This window comes from Petaurus breviceps, unplaced genomic scaffold, assembly GCF_028583685.1.
Source record: "Petaurus breviceps papuanus isolate PSGF00001 unplaced genomic scaffold, PetGlider_PUasm1.0 90792, whole genome shotgun sequence".
In the NCBI taxonomy this organism is placed as follows: domain Eukaryota; kingdom Metazoa; phylum Chordata; class Mammalia; order Diprotodontia; family Petauridae; genus Petaurus; species Petaurus breviceps.
The window spans coordinates 17,515,241-17,531,843 of record NW_027187347.1 but is presented as its reverse complement, the minus strand read 5'-3'; the positions used below and the strand labels follow the sequence as shown (position 1 = coordinate 17,531,843).

General features: G+C 40.4%; 1 protein-coding gene across 1 annotated transcript in view; it reads right to left on the bottom strand.

The window, feature by feature from the left end:
- Positions 1 to 4,284: 4,284 nt before the first annotated feature.
- Positions 4,285 to 16,603, bottom strand: part of ARHGAP31 (Rho GTPase activating protein 31) — a 181,513-nt gene continuing 169,194 nt past the window's right edge. The window contains exons 11-12 of the mRNA XM_069069973.1: positions 13,618 to 13,916; positions 4,285 to 11,874 (exon numbers count right to left, since the gene is read on the bottom strand). Of these exons, the coding sequence (XP_068926074.1) occupies positions 9,376 to 11,874; positions 13,618 to 13,916 (2,798 nt within the window). The 3' untranslated portion in view covers positions 4,285 to 9,375. The remainder of the gene's footprint in view (positions 11,875 to 13,617; positions 13,917 to 16,603) is intronic.

Sequence of the window (16,603 nt, the reverse complement as noted above, 5' to 3'; positions counted from 1 at the left end):
TCTTGGGTTTTCTGGAATTCTTCAAAAAAATATACATCCTCTATATTCCTCTGAATCTACTTTTATCAACTAACCTTAAAGAGATTAGCTAAAGGCAAAACTGAATAGGGTGGAGGGCATGAAGGAGAAAAATGACTCCTAGACAAACTTCATGGTTTCCCAAGTTTGCCCAAAGCCAACCTTGGTTGCTAAAGTAGAAATCTCGAGACTGATCATTCCATCTTAGAATTCATATCTAAGAAAGAAAGTCCAGGTAAAGTCTGACATGCAGCTTAGACTTTAAAAGAATAGATTTCAGAATGGAAGGATAAATAAGTTCCCATGACCTAAATTTCTGTGGAACACACACACACACACACACACACACTCTTGGTCACAGAAATGTGGAATCATGCTAGGTGTGCAATTGTTGAATGGTTGAACAAATTGGGGATGTGAATGTAATGGCATATGGTTGCAATGCAAGAAAGAATAAATATGAGGGATTTAGAGAAATTTGGAAAGACATATGAGTTGATACAAAGTGAAGAAAGCAGAGCCAAGAGAATATATGCAACTTACAATAGAAGATTGCTGATCTTGTCAAAATTCTAAAATATTATTAAAGAATGTATTTGTCAGCATTTAGAAAGAAAAATGTGATCGCTAAGAGCCAGCATGACTTCATCAAGACCATAGGTCAGAATGATATCATTTCCTTATTTTGATGTGGTTATTAAACTAGATTAGAGGAATGTTCTCTGTCTCTCTTACATTTAAGCAAAGTATTTGACAAAAGTTTCTCATGCTGTCGTAGATAAAGTGGAGAAGTGTGGCCTAGATGGCAGTATAGTTAAGTGTATTGGAACTGGTTAAATGAGTGGACCCAGAAAATTGTCCTTAATGAAGTGATCTCAGCGTCTGTGTGGGGAGAGATCTTTAGTGGAATGGCCCATGTTGGCCTGGTACTCAAAAAAAATAATGCCTGGCCAAAGGCATAGATACCATGCTTTTCAAATTTGTGGACAACACAAAGCTGTTAGGATGGCATACATTTTGGATGACAGGATCTAAAAATATCTCACTTAGCCAAAATGATAAACCTAATCATATAGGGCTACATAGAAAATTTTAGACTTGGGGGCAGCTAGGTGGCACAGTGAATAGAGCACCGCCCCTGGAGTCAGGAGGACCTGAATTCAAATCTGGCCTCAGACACAACACAAAAACTAGCTGAGTGACCTTGGGCAAGTCACTTAACCCCCATTGCCCTCAAAAAAAAAATAAAACCTTAGACTTGGGTTGAGAATTAGCTTCACAAAAATAGAATGGAGGAATATGGCTAGGTGTTGTATAAAAAAGATTTGGGGGTTTGAGTGGACTACAAGGTAAATGAGTCAAATGACACGACAGCCAAAAACCTAATACAGTTCAGATCCATTAAGAAGTATAATGTTAGGGGCAGCCAGGTGGCTCAGCGAGTAAGAGCATTGGCTCCAGTGTTGAGATGACCTGGGGATCAAATCTGGGCTCAGATACTTAGCACCATACCCAGAAATAACTGGCCATGTAACCTTGAGCAAGTTACTTAACCCCGATTGCTTAAAAAAAAAAAAGTATAATGTTCAGGGGCAGCTAGGTGGCACAGTGAATAGAACACTGGCCCTGGAGTTAGGAGGACCTGAGTTTAAATATGGCCTCAGACACTTAATACTTACGAGCTGTGTGACCTTGGGCAAGTCACTTAACTTCAATTGCCCCTCAAAAAAAAAAGAAAAATGTATATAATCTCTGTGGTTTCTTCAGCTCTAAAAACCCAATCTTAAGAATGTTCAACCTGGAAGAAGTGATAGTCCCACTATGTTTTTATCTGGAATATTGTGCTTAGTTCTAGTTATCACATTATAGGAAGGACATTGAAAAACTAGGTTTTGCAGTGGGTAAACAGGATGGTAACTATTGCCTATGCTATAGGAAGACTGAAGAAACAGGATATTTAACCTTGAGGGGAATGGGGACAGATATAATAGCCGTCTTTGAATATTTGAAGGTCTGATCATAGGAAAAGGGATAAGATTTTTATTGCTTCACTCTAGAGAACAAGATTAGGATCAGTGGGTGGGACAAAGGAAAAACTTCCTGACAGTTAACTGGGTTGCCCTAGGAGATAGTGTATCCATTTTCACTGGAAGTCTTTAAGCAGAAGCTGTATGGCCATATAAGCATGAGGGATTTACTTGGTTCCCGAGTAGTAGGTATTGCCACATTCAAGGTTCATCCACTTAGAACTGGAGGTGCTAGATGGTCCTTAGATGTAGACAATAACATCTCCCCCCAGTCCCTTGCATGTGCATTCCAACCGTCTTATTTTAAGGTTAGTATGTGAACCTCCACAAAAGTTATATTGCAGTGGTTCATTATAGTGTGGAGGTACCTCTGGGTGGCTCATGCCAGAAGAACACAAGCTCTGGTAGGTCTAATCAAGATGGGCCAGCTTCTAGTGCAGACATAATATAACTCATCTGAGGACCAATTTTGCTAAGTTTGAAGAGGTTTATCACTAGGTTGGCCACAGGGTGATTAATGTTTTATTTTGCTACAGCAACTCTCAAAGACTATCTACCAAATTAGGTTTACTATCTAGGTTTGTCAAGAGAGTAGCCATACTGCTGAAATCATACATCTTTGGTGAGACATTAGTTTTAAAACGATTTAGCAACCCTTTTGTTCCCAACTCTACCCACAAAGGCTGACTAATTTCTGGTCTAGAAACCTCTTCTCCTGAGGGAGTTCAGGGCTTGACTTGGACACAAATCATTCACAATCTAGAATAACTTGGGAAAATTTAGTAATGTAGAAGTAGAGTCCAAAGGGGATTAGCTGGGCTTTAGCTGAGGCCTAGGATAGCCTAAAAGATAAGACTATACTTAGCTCTGGGCTCATGAAAAAGTGAAATTGAGCCCAAGTTCTCAAGAAGATTGCTAGTCTGGTAAAACACCGAAAGCTAGAATATTGTCCAAACACCTCCTAAAAATAGTCCTGGTTTTATTTATTTAATATAAACCTTAAAGGGATCATCCAGGACACACATTAGAAAAGGAGGGGAAGTGAACATTGGAACAAGTGTGAGAGATTACAAAAAGACAATCCCAGTGTTGGCACTGGCACCAATATGAGAAATTGTGGTGGCTCCTGAGTTATCTTTTGATAGTTGTAAAGTTATGCTTTTATAATAATTGGGGGACAGGATTTTTCTCTGGTAGAAGCTGTCATCAGACTTTCCCTAGTAAGTATATTTTCCTCTGGGTTTTGAGATTTTTCTAGACATCCATATTTTGAGAGATCATTCTTTGTCAGCATCAAAAAGGACTGCCTATCAAGGTGAATCTGGTCTGTGTTAATGCAGTTTCTTCAACTTTGTCAATCTAGAAGTTTGGCCCGAGAGGCAGTACATAGTGCTGTTATAATGTAAAGTCCCAACCCTATGTTAACCTGTCAATGGCCATTCCTTTGACCTCCATTTTTTTTTTCAATTAGGTCTCCCTCACACTAACTCACTTAGGCTGTAAGTGCTATAGCCATTCATGCACCTTGACTGGTAGGGGAGCTTTGACCTGTTCCATTTTCAACCTGGGCTAGTTCACTCCTCTTTAGCCAGGCCTAGTGACCCCTTGCTCCTGGGGGCTCACCATACTGGTGTCAGATTTACTGTAGACACCCAATTGGCTTAGCCCACTGCAGCTCAGAACTATAGAGCTTGTAGCCTCACCCTCCCCAGTAGCAGAGATTGCAAGCATGCATAATCAAACCCAGCCCTTCCACCTCCACTTTAAACACTGGACCTGAAAGTGGGTCCAAAACTAAGTATGATTTAGTGCAGAGTGAGAAGTGGCTTCTTCCTAATTACCACTAATTAGCTATGTGATCTTGAGCAAGCCACTTCTCCTGAGTTTGTTTCCCATCTGTAAAATGGGGGTGGGAGAGTAGGAATTAGACTTAGATGATCTCTAGGGACCTTTCTGTTCTAATACTCTGTGATCTAGTGCCAATAAATACAGTGCCATACCAACATTACCCTAGTGTCAACTCCAGCATAAAACTCCTGTGCCAATTTTATCAAGGCCAACACTACCCCATTCCCAATCCTCACCCCAACCCCAGAAATTACCATAAACAAAGCCCAAGCAATCCAAAATCATGACCCTGTGAATGGATAGGGGATACTCCTTTATTCTGTCATTGACATGACCAAGTTCTAATGAGCATCCCAATGTTTCCTCATGTTCATTTTCCCAGCACAAACGCTATACTTTAAAATATTTATTAGTATAAATTTTGGAAGCATAACAATTATCTTTAATTACACATTATATGTTTCTCTGTATAAGTTTAATGTAATATTTATTCATACATTTTATTTTAAATCAGAAAAAATATTTTGATTATACCTTGGAAAACAGGTTTGTGAATTTCAGCACACAACTGAAATCCTGTGGCTTTCAAATAGAAACCTTTGGAAAAGTGCTTCACCTTGCAAAATCATAAATGAGGAAGTACTATGGCGCTAAATTACTGCAAAGCCTTGTAACTCATTCAGTAACACATTCCAATACTATGGTGGTCCTCCCTATACTTACCCTCTCTCACTTTATTAGAAAAGTAACCCTCACTCACATTTCCCTTCTTACTATCAAGAAATACTGTTGTATGTGTGCCTGACACACTGGGATAATCCCCATTTATGTACTTTCTGAAATGATAGAGCTCCCAGCCAATCACTCCTCATCCCTAGACTGTCACCTCCATGTTTAGACAGTTGCTCACTTCCTTCTCTATCCCTTAATTGCTAAAATTGGGTTGTATTGAGCTAGGTGAGGGCTACTTATTGTTCTTTCTCAGACTAAAGATTGGTCTGCCCCATTTCTCCCCCAAACCTTAAAGTATCTGGAATTACCTTTCTGGGAACACATCACCCTAAGCTTCAAGGCATCATCTGAGAGACTAGGCCATAATACAGTACATGACTCATCTAGCTAGGTTGAGTCATACATCTAACCAAGATCTTCCACCCCAATTCCAGACATGTAAATCTGGTGTTCAGTAGTGTCCCTTCATGTAGGAGACTCCAAGACACATGTAGACATTCCTTGTTCCCTACTATCCCTCCCTCTTTACCCAATTTGGGCTAGCTTTTCTGATTCTGACATATAAGAAACAATAGAAATAAATATAATTATCTAACTTCAAGAACCTAAAATTCACCATTGAATAATATCACATGTGAACCTGCCCATTTTCAGATAAGAAGGTAGGATCTAGGGTCATTTAAAAACCATTTGAACCTTAGTTCTGACTTGAAATATGCAAAACAAATTCCTGCCTAACTAGAACTAGTTCATCAAAGCCATCAAAGGAAAACACTGAAAGCTGGAATATTGTCCAAACACCTCCTGCAAAATATTCCTGGATTTATTTATTTAATATAAACCTTAAAGGGACCATCCAGGACATATATTAGAAAAGGAGGGGAAGTGGACATTGGAGCAAGTGTGAGAGATTACAAAAAGACAATCCCCGTGTTGGCACTGGCACCAATAGAATGTTAAGAGGTTCTCAGCACATTGCATAGACTCTTTTATGGAGTATTTTCTCCATTGTCTGGAGAAAATGGAAAAAAAAATCATGCAGGATGAGAAGGCACAGATGGTTATCTAATCTGTTGACACTTCGTTTGGTATTAAATGGTCTCAAAATGGTACTCCAATTTTGGTGGGAACTACGCAGCCTTTGGACAATACCTATCTGTAAATGAGTAAGCATAGAGCGTAACATTACATAATCAACATTACATAATCTCTCCCAATCCCAGTTTCTGTATTCAGTGTTTCTAGTTCATAAATAAATCTTTTTTATAAATATTGATGAAACTGTGAGAATATCTTGTACATAGCAGGCACTTAAAATTTACCATTACTGCTGCTGGTTGGTGCTTGGATCTTTAATGTCCTTGGCAATATTTTGACTAAGAATTCACTATAGCTTATATCAGCCTTCCTTTCTATTCAAATGAATCAAACTAAAAGCCAAAACTTCAATTTCCAATTGAATTCTCCAGATAGATACCTTGAATCTAGTTTATTTTGACAGTAGGATCATCAGGTCTTGGCCTACACTGACTATTCTGTGACTAAAATCAACTCCTTCTCTACTTATGGCATACGTTTGAATGGGATAAAATTTTTATCAGTTGACTTCAGATGATTTGGGGAATTCCCCAAGGAACTGGTATTACCATTTTCTCTCTAGCATAAGACCAGATCTATAATGCTGCAGTGTCTTCCTACAACAGCCACACTGTGAAATGACCCAGCATCGTAACTTCCCCAGTCACAGATGGCCAGCCTTGACTTGCTTCTGCTCCCAGAGGATTTCAGTGCATGAACTAAGTGAATGAATGGGAAAACCCAACGTATTTTTCTTCACTGGACAATGACAGTAGATGGGACACTATTTACTCAGTGGTTTCAATGTGTTACAGTAAGTCTTGGAGGGGTTTACTTTACCATTTACCATTTATTGAAAGGATTTCTTTAGTACCAGACCTGCATATAAAGCAGTGCCTGAGAAAATCTTCGTTAAGTTTAGGGTCTATTTCTCCAGGAATCAAATAGAAGACTGAAGAAGGTATCACTCTTTTTTTGGGCAATGATTCATAGAAAACAGAATAAGTATCTCAAATTCTAGCAGAAGCATTCTGAAGAAAAGTCAGCATGGTACGCCTGTGCAATTTGACTGGCTTAAGAAGGACAGTAGAGAGAAGAAAGAATATCCCTGTCTGTCTCTAGACAAATTCCAATGTATATTTTGAGAATATCCACTTAGGATCTTGAATATAAGTCAAATTGAAGACATATGTGTATATAAGTATACACATGTCTGTATGTATGGTATGTATGTATATACACACATATGAAATCAAACATTGAGCAATGAAAATGTAGTCACTTATTAATAAGTAAGCCAATGATTTTTCAGTGTAATAGCAAAATAACAAAAACATACTCTAGTATGTTGTAATCAAGAATTCAAAATATTCACAATATATTTTAAATATCCCTTTACTGAGCTCAGAGGCTTCCTGACTCTGAAGCAAAATGCTGAAGCTCTCATCATTTATGCTCTAATTGTGTTTTAACGTGCAGTTCATATGGGAGAGCTGAAGGAAGAATGGTCCATACCAAGAGGAACTGATGAGAGCCTAGGAATTGAATTGTGTCTCATAAACTTATTTTTTTTGAAGGGTGGAAATATATCTTTGGCACCAGAAATTACTCCAACACTTGAAATTCTTGGACACCAAATTAATAATCTCACCCCAATTATTTTTAATTAATCTAACTCCAGAATAACATTATATGCCCATCAAACCCATTCCAACAGTCCAATTTTTAAGGAGATCATCTTGTCTTACTGCCTAAATATCTGCCTCCTCGGCTGTGCTTATTTACCATTTTTATTGCCCCTGCTAAGAATGCATCAAAACCAGCCAAAGATCATTAACCTCTTTGTTCAACCTGTCTCAATTCCGCTGATATGTAGGACTCTCTCCCAAACCAACTAACTCAATATCCCTACACAATGGCCTGTCAGATATCTCTAATTATGATACCAGTCCATAAAAAAAAAAATTCATGTTTACTTTTCTGGTAATTGGGGAAAAAGTGAAAGGCCACCAAGCCAGGACAGGGCAGCATCTCTGTCCAATTCTTCTTAGGTGACTGAACCTGGGCAGAGTATTAGATTTAGCCAGGATTTGACCTGAAAAGACGATGGGGAGGGCAGAGAGATGACAGGGTACTAGCAAAAGCATTGCCAATACGGACACATCTCCATTTGACCTTCAAAGTCAAAGTTTCAAAGGATTATTTATTCAAATTATTCAAAGGAAAGTTTCCTTTATTGGTCTAGCAGAGTAAATGAACTGGTATATAGGTTTATTTTGTCTTATGTGGGATTGAAGCTGGAGTGCTTTTTTTTCAAAAACCTAGCTCCATATCATGCTTGGATTTTTTTTCTTCCATCCAATAAGGAAGGAGGAACTGTTGGGGCTAGAGGAGTGTCAGGCTAGATTCTTAAGTATCTAGAGAAAGAATTCTAAGGAGCATGTATGAGCATGCAAATGAATGGAGAGAGGACTCTCTCAAATCTGTCCATGAGAACTGGGAAGGCAGGAAGAAAGGAGGTGATTTGTTGGCTAGACTTAAAATATATCTTCTATAGGGGTAGCTCTTACCTTGAGATAGATGGGGGGGGGGGGACTTGTTACTAGCCACTGTCTCCCCCCAAGAATCAGCCCTTTCAGGGAGGAGGGGATAAGGAGAAATCTATCTTCACTAGCTAAAAAGTACTGGCACCATCCCAGATTTTCTATACAGGCCATTTACATATTATAACATATTCTTTCATTGACATTTGAAAGAAGATTTGGAGGGAAGCAAAATAGCTCCAATTTAACACTGCAGTGCTCCCAAATAAAAAGAGCATCCATCATTATCATAGCCCTCAATGTCTTTCTCTGAGTTACTGGGAATGTGAATGAGAAAGGCAGGCAAATTCACACACTGCTAAATACAAATAAGAAAGTCTCTTTTTAATTGGTGTCAATCACAGGCGTTGTTATTGTGTGTTTTTATTTTCTATGCTGTACTTTTAGCCAGTGGCACCAGCTTGGTGGCATGCACAGATGTGAGACCTCCAAGGAAAGAGTGTATTTGTTAATCCACCTGCCTGAATTTCGAAGGGCACAGTAGGTTTATACTTCCAAATCTACTTTCTTTTCTGATAGTAGAATTTTATAAAGCATATTAGAAAAAGGTACTAAAGAAGCATGAGCTTTAAAAAGCATTAAATAATATGAAGGAAAGCAAGAAACCAGAAACCTCAGAAACAATGTCTTCTTATACAGGAAAAAAGATTTTTCTTGTTGCAAAGGGTATTATTATGACCAACTCTCAATAGTATTAGATAAAGATAGCATGGATGAATAAATGCAATTCACAAATAATTTCCAAATTGCGTTTTAGCCATCTCTCTTACTGAACATGTCTCCCCTTCAGCTATGAATAAGCAGGAAAATGGAATGATCTGAATTTCATCCCTTTGTTTGTCCACTTAGCACCCCAATCCTGTTGGTAAGTATTAATGAATACATGAATGGCCTCAAGAATAGCTAAAAAAGGGAAACAAAAGGCCTGGAAAATCCCAAAGCTGGCTAACTTTTCCCTGGAATAAAAGAGTTGGCCATAAAATAATACCTAGGCAAATCTTAACAGAGCCCTGTAGTCTTTTAAGACAGAGTAAAAGGTTCCAAGTAAAGGAGTGGTAGGTAAACTGATGTCATTCTATTTGCCTCCCACTTCTTCCATCCAGAATTACTGATCTTCTCTGGGGCTGGTAAAAGCAACTGGTTGAAGTCTCTAGTCTCTGGCCATTCTTAGGGATAGTCATTTTGTTCCTAAGTGTGACTCCTTCTGGGGTCATCCATGTGTTCTCAGCCAGCTCACCACAAATGAGACCAGAAGAAATTGTTTGGGTGGGACTTTTGATAGGGGAAAGTAAGACCCTGGAGTCTGAAGAGGAAGATGGGTGATCCATGATAGGGAAGGGAGGACTAAACAAGATTAGGCTTTGAGGTCTTCCTGGTCTTGACCTGTGGAAAGGTTTGGAAGCTCCAGATGACCGCTCAATTTTTGAAGAAAGTGGATTGTCTCCAGATGGTTCTGTTTCTGATATACGTTTTCTGCAGGGTACTGAAGCATCCTGGGAGGAGAGGAGGCAGGACACACTTGGATCTGGAGAAAGGGTGTGGTCATCAGACACAAAAGATGTGGAGTCCATCTGGATGGCATCATTGTTTCCCTTTCCTTCTTGGTTTGGGTTCTCCTCTCCAGATCTCCCTAAGGAAGGAGGTGAGTCATCCCTAGCAGACTTTGGAGATGTCCCACCAGTTGGGCTGGCCTCTGCTTTGGCCTTCTCTATAGGGGCAAGTACATCTTCCCCTGTGTTCTGAGCCTGGAGTGGCTGTGGAATCTGAGTGTACTGAACTTTAGGTGGTATGACAGGCACAGCCCTAGCTTGGCACATTTTGACCATGAAGGAAGTTCTCACTGCTGATACACTCACAGGGGCAGAATTACGGCGGCCTGTTAAGGCATGAGTGACCATATCTAGGTCCTGGGGACCACAGTGAACTCCCCAGGGGTCTGCTTTACTGTGAGGTGAGGTCATACAGATGGGAGACCATGGATAGTTGGGATCTTTCCTTTTAGCTTCTCCTTGGTCATACAGTTGGCTTCCAGGTGAGCTGAGTGAAATCACATTCTCAAACCTAAAGAAGTCATTTACAAGAGGCACACAGTCCAGGTTGAGGGAAGAGGGTCTGTTCTTCCCTTTAGGAGGCACACAGTCATTATTCTTTAGCTGTAACTTGGGGGAAGGAAGCAACTCACCTTTGGTAACTAGAGGCATTCCAGGGCTGGCCTTGTCCTGAACTCCGGATGGACGATTTTCCCTGACATTCTCAGATCCTAAGTCACAGCTACCTTGTTGATTCGTGGGCATTGAGGGCTCTGACTGAAGGTTTTCTTGATCTATTTTTGTTTCTTTCTCTGTAAAGCAGACAGGACTAGTTCTTACTGTTTTGGATTGTATGTCTCTCCCTGAATTCATGCCAAGGGCATCTTCTGTTCCCCCTGGCTCTGGGAGCTCTTTGGAATGTCCTGGTGCTTTCTTTTCCCATTCACCTTTTTCTCTGTTGGGTGGCAGCAGCTGTAAAGGGTCAAACGCCATTAATGATCCCAAACTGACACAGCTATTTGACGAAGGGAATGGATGAGTCCACTGGTTTCTCATGGTAGTTTCGCTGTCTAGGGAATGACTCTGAACGAAACTGGGTCTATGAGGGAGCCTCTTCTCTCTTCCTTTTTGAAGGAGGAGTTCTTGTGGGCGAGTTTCCTGAATATCTTTCAGTGTTGGGGAATGAAGAGGGCTTGTGACCCATTGGTGATCCTCCCAGGGCTCTACCATTTCTAAACTCTGTGGGGCCATGTCAGTGGAGGTGTCTTCTTCATCATAGTCAAAAGTTTCCTGCATTAGACTGGCTCTATCCCTCTCTCTACATGGCAAGACCCCAAATTCCCTAAGTGGGCCTTCTCCCCCTGAAGCCAATTTCTCTCTCTTCTCCTTGGGACTTTGCTTTTCCCCCTGTTCTGGAACAACTTCTTCTCTCTGATAGAAGCTGCTGGGGTCACTAGGACTGTCTACAGCCCGGGTCTGGTCTGAATGAGGATTTGTTCCCATAGCCTCTGAAGTTTCTGTTCTCTCAGGGCTATTTGTCACGGAGTCTTCTTTCTGAAGAGTTTGCTCTAGAGCTGGGGGAGGTGAATGTAGATTCCCTGAGCTGTCCATTAGGAGACTATCCTGTGGAGAAGCATAATCAAGTGGAATCATTTCCAGCATGGGAGTTTGTGCAGAGTCCCCCTGCTTATTCTGTTCAGACAACAGCTCGGTTGGCTGTTCGGTCCTCTGGTGACTGTGGAGTTGTTCTGGGTCTCCTCGGACTCCAGTTATGGGGATGATAGCACCCTCTGGAGGTGGGGCCAGGATGGTTTTATCTGTGGTCTCTTCCATGCTAACTGCAGACAGGCTGGAGTCATCAGAGAAGCCCCTTGCCCAAGGAGAAAGGAAGGTCTTTGGACTTGAAATAAGAATTGGCTGACTTGTGCTGATCTTTGGAGCAGCTGATGGTAGGGCCTGGAGCTCTTCCTCAGACTCAATGATCTTCAGCTCTTGTTGAATCTCAGGCCATATCAGGGCACTTGTAGAGTCATCTTCATCCTGAAATATATCACAAATTCCTTTATCGATTAGCAGGGCTTTTTCCCCAGTTCTTATATTCATGCATTTACTCATTCATTCATTCAGCAAACATTTATTGTACCCTTACTACATGCAAGACACTGGCTAGATACTGGGGTTACAAATACAAAAATTAAATAGTCTCTGTCCTCAAGGAGCTCACATTCTACAGGAAATTCACCAGGGCTTTCTATTGCAGGGGTCAGGGAAACTGAAATAATAGCTAGTTTGTGAACATACTCATGCTAGGTACATCCCTAGGTTCCTCCAAATAATGCTGTCATTAATAAATGGATGATGAATTTATAAACATATCTCACTTAAGTATAACTTATACCAAACAGGACCGCGACAACCAAAGTTTGGAATTCTAATTGCCCGAGGCTTTGACTTACTTTACTAGTCTGTCACTCCCCTGTCTTCCCTCATAATGTGGTCAAGATTCTAGCTTCTTTTCTTCCTATCCCTTACTCTACTCAACAAACATCAAAACCCAAAGGCTCATTTAGAATTGGGGAAATATCATTAGGATTTGGGAAAGTTTTCAACTTTTAAAAAATTTCCCTACCTCAAATCTTGGCCTACTCCCATTGAAAAATAATCTAGTGTAGAATTTCTGATATGTGTTTTCCTCGTTGTTCAGTCACTTTTAGTTGTGTCAGACTTTTTGTGATCCCATTGAGGATTTTCTTGGCAAAGGTATTAGAGTGGTTTGCCATTCCACCTAGATACCCTCTGTGTTTCCCAGCATTTCTCAAACACTCCTTCTAAATGCTTTCTGCCACTCGTGAAACACTTGTTACATACTTAGTTATTTGGGCTCATATATGCTTTGGAGGAAAGAATCCTTGGTAGAGTGAAAAGACTTGTTGGAATGGAGACAGATCTGGATTTGTTGGTTGATTTTTTAAAGTTCTGGCTGGGCACTAAGTAACTGTGTATTTTGAGGCAAGCCACTTAACCCTTCTGGGTCTGAGTTTTATAATTTGTAAAAAATTGTCATATGATCTCCATGGTCCCTTCTAGTCCTAGCTATTAAAATTTTTTCTAATTTCTTTTCCTGGGGGGGGGGGGGGCAGCTAGGTGGCGCAGTGAATAGAGCATCAGCCCTGGAGTCAGGAGGACCTGAGTTCAAATCCAGCCTCAGACACTTGATACACTTACTAGTCGTGTGACTTTGGGCAAGTCACTTAACCCCAATTGTCCTCCAAAAAACAAAAAAGTAAAAAAAAATTCTTTTCCCGGGGGTTTGTTTTTCATAATCTTAACTTTTTTTTGTTTTGATCTTAAATACCAAATAAAGTGCACAGTTTCATAGAGGAGATTTATACATGAAACTGAAAATCTCTCATGTGAATTTGTTTTTCTTTTTTTAAGTATATGAAAAATTCAACATGAAACTGCAACGCTGTTCTGATGTCTGGGATCACTTCTAGTCTTGAAGGAAATATTTTCAACTGGAGCAAGAACACTTTAGAAAATAGGGCAGGGGATGGGGCAGCTAGGTGGTGCAGTGAATAGAGCACCGGCCCTGGAGTCAGGAGGACCTGAGTTCAAATCCAACCTTAGACACTTGACACTTACTAGATGTGTGACCTTGGGCAAGTCACTTAACCCCAACTGCCCTGCCTTTCCCTCTCCAAAAAGAAAAAAAAAAAGAAAATGGGGCAGGGGGAAGAGGGTTCTCCAGGTTAGACTAGCTAGCCAGTTCTGCCAACTTACCATTTCTGAAAGGAACATAGCATCTTCCTTTTTGTTCCTGGAGCTCTCCTGCTGAGCACTGAGCTCACTCTGGTGGCTTTCACTGATCTTTGTGGCTCCCTCTGAATCCTGTCTCTTCTCTAGTGTGGTTGAAAATGGCAAGCTTGCTGAGATAGTAGAGATTTCTTTTTCTCTAGAGGGGGTACTGGGCTCTGGGGAATGATTACAGCTGCATTCCATTGCTCTCTCCTTTTCAGGTACTGGTTTGGAATCTTCCAGAGATTCAGATTTTATGGTTCTTAATTTCTGAGGTGCAGAAGCTGTGGTAGAAATAGAAATGAGTGATTAGTTAACCCAGTGATGAAATGACTTGTAAATTTCTTTCCCAAAAATCTCATGGCACAGGGATTGCTGGGAATATAGCTCTCCAGCCAATGGGAATTGAACAGTTGTCTCCAGTGTTTTCACTTTCTCTATTGTGATCAATTTGTGGTCCCTTTAGAATATCTATAGTTAAACAGTGAATCTCTGCTCATCTCTTTTCTTAAGACCCACTCTCAGAACCTTCAATAATGCTAGAGACGTTAGGGTAGTGACAGAGACTTGTCTCCTACAGTGGTCTTACACAGTGCCTTGTATAAAACAAGAGTCCAGGGGTGGCTAGGTAGCGCAGTAAGTAGAGCGTGGCCCCGGAGTCAGGAGGACCCGAGTTTGGTTTAGGCCTCAGACACTTAACACCCACACAAAAAAACTAGCCGTGTAACCTTGGGCAAGTTACTTAACCCTAATTGCCCTCCAAAAGGCAAAAAGAAAAAAAAAACAGTCCAAGAGTATATTTTGTCCACTGACTGATTTATTAATTCCTACATCTTTTCAGTCTGACAGCTATCTAGCTTGAGAGAAACTCATAAATTAGAGAAAAGAGGCAAACATATGTTCCCCATATATGAGGCAAGGAAATATTCCAAGATACCCTGGAACCTCATTTTATGAAATTAATGTGTCCAGAAAACTTGCATGTAAAACTATTTTTCTTATTAAACAGAAGAGAGGTATGTATATTAGTCTAGTTCTGGATCTAAATAGAAGTACAGCTATGCTAACCTATAATGTAACTACAGGGGTTATTAATAACATAAAAACCACCTGGGGAATACACACACACACACACACACAATACAAGGAGCTATCCCAGACTCATTTTGATTTTAGGAACTGAAACTCCAGTTGGGACTTCAATGCAGGAAATCAGCTCTCTTTAGAATGAAAGACAATTCAGAATGACCCGAAGCAGCTAAGGGTTATATGGTTTTATATTAAGGTAGACAAAAGCAGCTAAAATCTTAAAAAAAAAAATTGGGGGTAAGTACTCAGGTACTGGACTCAGGAATTTAGTCATTTTGTTTCTACTTCTATGTGGCTGTCTGCTCTCTGTATCTGTGCACATATTATTATTCCTCCAGTAGACTGAAAGCTCCTTGAAGGCAGGGACTATTTCATTTTTGTTCATACATAGCATTCAGCACAGTGCCTGGAAGAGAACAGGCACTGGATGAATACCTTTTTTTTTTTCAATTGTAAGGGGTTGGATTGGGACAGAGGCCTGGTTTAATCAAATTATAACAAGATAAATAGTCACTAGTTATGGGCAATCACCAAATCTTTTCATGCATCATCTTTCTCATTTGCAAAATCAAGATGATAATACTTGCACTCCCTTCTGGGGTATACTGGTAAGTATTTAACAACCAGATTATTTGTATTGGATTTGCCTAAAGCCACATAGTCTCTGTAGTTCTCATGCTGGGAACTCTGTGGTAGATGTCACTCTTCCTCCATGGATTCTATAGATTCTACACTCAAACAGGAAGTAACCTTGAATCAGTCTAATCAAAGTGTTGAAGATCTGAAAGTGTCCTTAGGGACTATCTAGTATGTGGCCCTCTAGGTCCTCAAGTGCAGCTCTTTAACTGAATCCAAGTTTGAACCTAGGGGACCTAACGGGTCACATGTGGCCTCAAGGCAACAGGTTCCCCCGGTGCCCCAATCATTTCTAGTCCAACTTCCTCACTGTTATAATGACATTGATTGAAGGAGGACATTTTGGGAGCTCTTAATATCACCAATTTTTCTGTTCATGCTTGGTAACTCAATGATACCTTACCATTGGGTTTTACAGAATTCTGTATCCTTCTCTCACACATGAAATCTAAGAGGAAGTAGATGAGAATTTTAAGCTGGAGACCTTGAGTGACATAGTAGTCAGAAAGCTAGCCTCAAAGCCAGGAAGACTGTATTCAGATCACACAACAAAATGAGGGTGACAATAATAAATGGGCTGCCTACAGGGGGTCCGATGGTCAATGTTTAACAATTAGCTCTTACACACACACACACACACACACACACACACACACACACACACAATATACTTTCAAGTTTAATCTGCATTACTCATATTTTCTCCATCACTTTCTTAAGACTAGAAATCAATAAAGCAATTTAGCAAGCCAAAATCAAATGGTTGTGTGATCCTGGGCAAATCTCTTAACTTCTCAGGGCAACTCTCTAAGACAAGAAGTTGCAAAGAAGGTCCTGCCCTGCATTGGAAGGGGTAGTTTCCTCAACCAGGATTTCTCGATACCAATATAATTCCAGCTCCGGTCCCTATCCTTGGCAATTTTATCTAATACTTTTCCCTAGGCAAGTACTTTCAGGTATGGCTGCTGCCTTCCATGAAAAATGAAATTTTGAGTTTAAGATAGTTCCTGGAATGAGCCTGGAAATGTATAGTCAGGTTTGCAAAACAGGAAAGGATAAATGTTTTTATCCCTGAAGAACCTGCTTCCCAAGGCTTCTAGGAAACAAGCATCACCTAATAGTTGCTATTCTTGGCCTTGCTACTGTTTTCCAGCTAGGGCTCTCCCAGATGTATCTGATATGGCTCCTGTGTTCTTGTCCCTATATTACTGCAGCTAACTGCTTCCAAAAAACTACTGGAGGAATA